We start from the raw sequence: 7,650 nt of genomic DNA, 5'->3' as shown, positions 1-7,650 counted from the left end.
GTTTTCGACTAGTCGGAATAAACCGAGACGTGGGTGTCATAGCCCCTTAGTGCTTATTCGAACTGTGAAGTCGGGTAAGCACTATCAAGCCCCCACTCGTAGGGTGTTGCCTCGAATATCCGGTATTTATACTCTTATTTTAGTAACACGTTGTACTTGTTGCCTCATTAAAAACCTTGTCGGAAAACCAATTTGGGACAAAACCGAGCCAAGAAAAAGAGTGCAACACGTGTTTTCAGACCTAGCAAGTTAACTACGTCGGGCACTTGGCTCCCTGCAAAAAAGAAAAGGTAAGTGAATAAAATAAAAGGGTCCATACCTCAACAGTAGTATCTCTTCAAATGAGCCACATTCCAGTTGTTGCGCAACCGTTGCCCGTCCATGGATTCCAGCTGATAGGACCCTTTGCCCGTTATCTCGGTCACCTTGTATGGCCCTTCCCATTCGGGCCCAGTTTTCCCTCGTTGGGGTTCTTGGTGTTCAAGGTAACTTTTCGAAGCACCAAGTCCCCAATTTGGAAATGTCGGAAGTTAGCTCTCCGGTTATAGTACCTTTCCATCCTCTGTTTCTGGGCTGCAATACGGATTAGCGCGTTCTCGCGTAGCTCATCCGTGAGATCGAGTTTTACGGCCATGGCCTCCTCGTTTGATTCCTCGGTGGTGTAATTGAACCGGAGACTGGGCTCTCCGACTTCTACAGGAATGAGGGCTTCGGTCCCGTAGACCAACGAGAAGGGTGTTTCCCCCGTACTCGATTTTGATGTGGTTCTGTAAGCCCACAGCACCTCCGGTAATATTTCCCTCCAGTGGTGCTTTGACGTTTCAAGTCTCTTTCTCAGATTCTGAATTATTGTTTTGTTCGTAGATTCCGCTTGTCCGTTCGCGCACGGGTGATACGGAGTTGACACAATTTTCTTGATCTTCAATCCTTCAAGGAAATCATTAACTTTGCCACCAACGAACTGGGGGCCGTTGTCACAAGTGATCTCGGCCGGAATGCCGAACCGGCAAATAATGTGGTCCCAAATGAAGTCAATAACTTCCTTCTCTCGTATTTTCTCGAAGGCCTGTGCTTCAACCCATTTTGAGAAATAGTCAGTCATAAACAAAATAAAGTGGGCCTTACCTGGTGCCCATGGCAACGGACCAACAATGTCCATTCCCCATTTCATGAAGGGCCAGGGTGATATCACCGAGTGCAGTAGCTCCCCGGGCTGGTGAATCATCGGGGCATGTCTTTGACATCCGTCACACTTCCGACAAAATTCTTCGCATCTTCCTCCATCCGGTTCCGCAGTAACCGCTCTAATGATTTTTTCGGACTAAGGCTTCCGCACCGGAGTGATTGCCACAAGTCCCCTCGTGTACTTCTCTCATCACGTACTCGGTTTCGCCGGGGCCTAAACATTTGGCCAAAGGACCGAAAAATGACCGTCGGTATAACTGGCCATCTACCAGGCAGAAACGTGCTGCTTTAGCCCTTAGTGACCGCGATTCCTTAGGGTCATTTGGGAGCTTTCCATCTTGCAAATAGTCGATGTATTTGTTGCGCCAATCCCAAGTTAAACCCATCGTGTTTACCTCAGCATGCCCGTTATCTATTGCCGAGTTCATCAAGTGCACCACAGTCCCGGGGTTAATTTCTTCCCCTTCGACCGAAGATCCCAAACTGGCCAACGCATCAGCCTCGCAGTTCTGTTCCCTTGGTACATGTTGCATGGTCCATTCTTTAAATCGGTGAAATATGACCTGGACCCTTTCAAGATACCTTTGCATCCATTCGTCCTTGACTTCGAAGACGCCATTCACCTCGGTTAACAACCAGGAGAGAATCGCATTTTGCTTCGATTACTTCGGCCCCCATGCTCCGAGCTAATTCCGGATCCCGCAATCATAGCCTCATACTTGGCTTCATTGTTAGTTAATTTAATCGTCCTAATGGATTGCCGGATCGCATCTCCGACGGGGGTTTTAAGGACGATTCCAAGCCCGAACCTCTAAGGTTCGAGGCTCCGTCCGTGTGTAATGACCAAATACCCGAGGCTTTCCCCGTGTTAGCAGGAGTTCCTTCTCAACCTCGGGGATCATGGCCGGGGTGAAGTCTGCCACAAAGTCGGCTAAGATTTGTGACTTGATGGTTGTCCGAGGCTTATATTCAATGTCATATCCGCTTATCTCTACAGCCCATTTAGTTAGCCTGCCCGATAATTCTGGTTTATGCAAGATGTTCTTTAAAGGATAAGTGGTCACTACACATATCGGGTGGCATTGAAAGTAAGGCTTGAGCTTTCTAGAAGCGCTTACCAGTGCTAATGCCAATTTTTCAAGGTGGGGATAACGGGTCTCCGCATCCCCCAAGGTCCTACTCACATAATAAATGGGAAATTGTGTACCTGATTCTTCTCGGACCAAAACTCCACTTACCGCTACCTCGGACACGGCAAGGTAGAGAAAAAGCTGCTCGTCCACTTTCGGCGTATGCAACAAAGGAGGGCTGGACAAGTACTCTTTTAGTTCTTGTAAGGCTTTCTGGCACTCCGGTGTCCATGTGAAGTCGTTCTTCTTCCTGAGTAAGGAGAAGAAACGGTGGCTCTTGTCTGAAGACCTTGATATGAACCGGCTCAGTGCCGCTATCCTCCCGGTAAGCCTCTGGACTCCTTTGACGTTATTTACCACCTCTATATCCTCGATTGCTTTGACCTTGTCCGGTTAATCTCGATTCCCCGATTTGACACCATGAAACCGAGGAATTTACCCGACGGACACCGAAAGCACACTTCTCCGGATTGAGCTTCATATTATATCTTCGGAGCACGTCAAAGGTTTCCTGCAAATGTTTTAAATGGTCCTCTGTTTCCAGGGACTTAACAACCATATCATCAATATAAACTTCCATTGTTTTTCCTATTTGTTCTTCGAACATCCCGTTAACTAGGCGTTGGTAGGTTGCCCCGGCATTTTTTAATCCGAAAGGCATTACATTGTAGCAATAAGTCCCGTATCGGGTAATGAAAGATGTTTTCTCTTGATCCTCCGGGTGCATCCGAATTTGGTTGTACCCGGAGTAAGCATCGAGAAAACTTAACATCTCATGCCCGGCCGTCGCATCGATCATTCTATCGATGTGGGGCATCGAAAATGAATCCTTCGGGCATGCTTTGTTTAGATCCTTATAATCAACGCACATTCAAAATTTATTACCTTTTTTCGGCACCACCACTACGTTAGCCAGCCAATCCGGGTATTTTACTTCCCGAATAGAGCCTATTTTTAAAAGCTTTGTTACCTCATCCTTCACGAAGGCATGCTTTGACTCTGCCATAGGCCTCCGTTTTTGCTTCACCGGGGGAAATCTCCCGTCGAGACTAAGCTTGTGAGTTGTTACTTCTGGCAGCACACCTGTCATATCTATATGCGACCATGCAAAACAATCGGCATTAGCTTGAAGAAATTTAATTAACTTGTTCCTGAGCTCCGAGGTTAACCCCGTGCCCAGGTATACCTTTCTGTCCGGTAGATATTCGAACAAGATGACTTGTTCCAGCTCCTCCACTGTAGATTTTGTCGCATCCGATTCATCCGGCAAGACGAATGATCTAGGTATGTTGAAGTCGTCTTCTTCGTGCCCCGGGTCTAATCTCTTTTGCTCCGTTGCTAGGCCCGTTAACGGTAATTGCTATTTGGAATCCTTGTCCCCGATTGATTCTTCCTTTTGATCCGGCTTTTTGAGTAGGGGTGATGATTCTTCGACCGCGAACATCTCTCTTGCTACAGGTTGTTCTCCCCGGATGGTTTTTACCCTCCGGAGTCGGGAACTTCAAAGCTGGACATGTGTAATGTAGACGGCACGGTCTCATGCTATGTATCCACGGTCTACCCAAAGAATGCGTTATATTTCATATCCCCTTCGATTACATAGAACACAGTCTGCTGGATGGTGCCGTCAATGTTGACCGGCAAGGAAATCTCACCCTTCGTAGTTTCACTCGCCATATTGAACCCACTGAGCACCCGGGCTACCGATACGATCTGGTCGAGTAGCCTTAACTGTTCAACCACTCTCCACCGGATGATGTTGGCCGAGCTACCTGGGTCAATTAGAATACGTTTAATTTGGGACTTAAAGACGAGAATAGAAATTACCAACGCATCATCACATGGTTGAATGATGCCTTCGCATCCTCGTTGTCGAAAGTGATGGAGCCCTCGGGTATATGATCCCGGTTGCGCTTTTCACGAACAGCGGAAACCTTGGCGCGCTTCATTACCGGCCCTCTAGGAGCATCTGTACCCCCGATTATCATGTTGATTATATGCTGAGGCTCTACCGGTTCAATCCGTTTGTTCGACTCCCTTTCCTTGTAGTGGGTTTTTGCCCGCTCACTCAGGAATTCACGAAGGTGCCCATTTTTCAGTAAACGAGCCACCTCTTCTCTTAGTTGGCGACAGTCTTCAGTTCTGTGACCGTGAGTTCCATGGTATTCACAAATCATGTTCGGGTCCCGTTGGCCGGGATCCGACCTCAATGGTCTCGGCCACCTTGCTTCTGGAATGCGACCTATGGCCGAGACAAGGTCCGAGGTGTTGACACTAAAGTTATATTCTGATATCCTTGGTGGGTCCCTGTTAGTTGCCGAACTTCCGGCATCACTTCTAAACGACAACCCTCGGCTATTTGATGGACGCTCGGTTCTTCTATCTCCTCTGCCGGAGAATTGACCGGGACCAGACCTCGACTTCTCCGGTCTGAAGCTTGTTTTCTCTGATTGAGAATACGGCCGGTATCTTTCCCTCGATGGCCGTATCTCTGGGTCATAATTTTTTCTAGACCTCTCAGATCCTTTACATAGATTTACCGGACCCGGAGGAAGTTCGAGCTGATCATCCTCCACCCGAATCTTGGACTCGTATCTGTTGTGCACGTCTGCCCAGGTCACAGCCTCGTATTCCAGTAAATTTTCCTTTAGTTTGAACGAGGCCGTCGAACTTCGGGGATTAAGCCCTTTGGTGAATGCTTGTGCAGCCCATTCTTCCGGAACCGGAGGGAGTTCCATCCGTTCCCTTTGGAAACGATTGACGAATTCCCGCAGTAATTCATCATCCCTTTGGGCTATCCCGAAAATATCCGCCTTATGGGCCTGGACCTTTTTGGCTCCATCATGAGCCTTTATGAACGCATCCGCGAGCATTTCAAAAGAAGTGATTGAATGCTCGGGCAGATGGTCATACCAAGTCAATGCCCTTTTTGACAGCGTTTCCCCAAACTTTTTCAGCAACACGGACTCAATCTCGTCTACTTCAACATCATTGCCCTTTATAGCACAGGTGTATGAGGTCACGTGTTCTTGAGGATCCGTTGTGCCATCATATTTCTGGATATCCGGCATCTTGAACCTCTTTGGGATCAACTTAGGAGCCGGACTCGGAGGAAAAGGCCTCTGAATATACCTCTTCGAATCCGGTCCCTTCAGAATGGGCGGAGCCCCCGAGATCTGGTCCACCCGAGAGTTATAGGTCTCCACCCTTTTCTCGGTTGAGTCTACCCGCTTTGCCAATGTTTCGAGCATCCTCAATACCTCGGTGGACGAGCCAGCCCCGGAACCATTGCTTTCGACCATTCGAGCTTCTTCTCTCCGGGGTTCGGCAACACCCTTATTCTTTTCTGGAGTCGTTTCATCCTTCTTGCTCTGCAATTGGGCTATCGCAACTCCTTGCTCGGAATAGCCGCTCTTTGTTCCCCGCAACATTTCAAAAATAAGACGCAAGTTAATATCCTCCGGGACATCTGGCACTTTCTGGCCATGTGCCCGGGTCAAAGTGACAGAATTGAAAGTATTTAAAGGATCAGTGGCCGGCTGAGCGGCGTTCTCCTGGTTCACGGTATTTTATCGGTTGAGGCCCTCCCTCGAATCGACAGAATTCGGGCCGATGGGATTCACTGGTAACCCCTGTAGCCCGATGTTATCGTTTTCGGCCACAATCTCGTTGTTGACGTGACCAGATTCTCCACTGTTTGCCATTTTGTCCGTTTTTGCAGAGACGAACAATAGAACTGAAACCTTTAGATGAACGAGTTGCAACCGAGATCAAAGACCACTATTATCCAATGCCCCACGGTGGGCGCCAAACTGTTTTACCCCCAAATTGGATAATAAGTTGAATTTGTAAATGAGGTATAGGATATGTGGCACTTTAATCTATTCTTTGATGAACAAAAGATATACGTGTATATTTTGCTTATAAACGACTTAGTAGCAAATGAGTTGATATGTTAAAATTGGGCAAAGATGTTGGGGTTTATATATTTAAGCTAATATTTTATATATATTCCGTATAATGTTGAGTGAAATGATTTGATAAATTATCTAAGCCGTAAACCGACCAAAATCTGAAGAAATCAAAGCGAGAGAGAATTTTAATATATATATTCAAAATACAAAGCTCTTGGATCTGAAAAGCCAACCTTCAACAATATGGAAATGCCCCTATTTATAGTTTTCCTCTATGGGCCTTGTCTACATCATGGAGCCCCTTTTGGATAAAGAAAACCTAATATGGATAAGGTTAGGTCGTACGGTCTGACACCCGTACGACTGTCGAAGGTGTGGCAACAAGATTACCACACGTGGCGGGCGAATAACTGATTATCCGGACCAACGGCCACGATCTCGAATGGACGAAGAAACCGGACTAACGGCCACGACTGATTCCGCTATGTTTGAACCGGGCAAACGGCCACGGTCGACCCGGTCATGGAGATACCGGACCAACTACTATGGTCGAACCGGACACGACGACTTTAATCAAAGCTTCTTCAGCTCAAGCGCTATTGTTTGCCTTCTTTCTTTTATTTCCCCCTGATTTGCACCGGACAAACGTTGTCCGGTTTTTATCGTATACACACATCACGTGATAAGATGCAAGAGGCAAACAAGATGTGTACACAAAAAGCGAGCGTACTTATCATATGGTTTATCGTACATATCATAACATGGTGATGATGTGGGCCATGACGTGTGGATTACACTTTTTATTTTCCTTCCTCGAATCATTGCGGAATTATAGATAGTCAATTATTTAAAGACAAGTTTCTGATATTTAAAAAAAGAAAAAAAGATGACTAGTTTCTGAAGTCAAACTAGCTTTGGGATCAAAACAATATTCCAATCCTTCAACTAAAAACTTCTAGACCGTCTATTCATTTATATATAACTTTCTAACTATATTCCTGTTATTAAAATACCTAGCTAGCTAACAGTGCCTATGGCAACTCATATGTTGATGTTGTGTTCAACTGCTGCATTTCTTGCGTTCTTCATGGATCTTATATATTGAAAGAATTCATATTAAATTCCATGATCCTTCTTGTTCTTTTTTCCCTTTTTTTGTCGTTTATTTAATATTCATTTTTTCATGCGACTAATAATTACCTGCACATGTCCAGCCCAATAATTCATTCGTCGTACAAGTTCCGTAGTATGTGACGTGGGTTTAGCATTCAAGTCAGTCTAAACATCTGCAAGAACTAAGCAAAAGCCAAATTTACTATTGTCATGTTGGACAAAAAAATTGTCATATGGACACCATTTGAATAACTATAAATAGACCTATGCACAATCTTCATTTTCATAGTAACGACTTAAATCTCAAC

At 45.9% G+C, this 7,650-nt stretch overlaps 1 protein-coding gene across 1 annotated transcript; it reads right to left on the bottom strand.

Annotated features, from left to right (window-relative positions):
* Nucleotides 1-253: 253 nt before the first annotated feature.
* Nucleotides 254-5,188, bottom strand: LOC132045976 (uncharacterized). Its single transcript, XM_059436536.1, has 2 exons — nt 4,157-5,188; nt 254-274 (listed from the first exon to the last, which is right to left on the bottom strand). Exons 1-2 carry the CDS (start codon nt 5,186-5,188, stop codon nt 254-256), a joined length of 1,053 nt encoding a protein of 350 aa, XP_059292519.1.
* Between the last annotated feature and the right edge of the window lie 2,462 nt (nt 5,189-7,650).

Source organism: Lycium ferocissimum, unplaced genomic scaffold (assembly GCF_029784015.1).
Source record: "Lycium ferocissimum isolate CSIRO_LF1 unplaced genomic scaffold, AGI_CSIRO_Lferr_CH_V1 ctg8860, whole genome shotgun sequence".
In the NCBI taxonomy this organism is placed as follows: Eukaryota; Viridiplantae; Streptophyta; class Magnoliopsida; order Solanales; family Solanaceae; genus Lycium; species Lycium ferocissimum.
The sequence above is the reverse complement of the archived record's forward strand: the minus strand, read 5'-3'. Positions and strand labels throughout refer to the sequence as shown.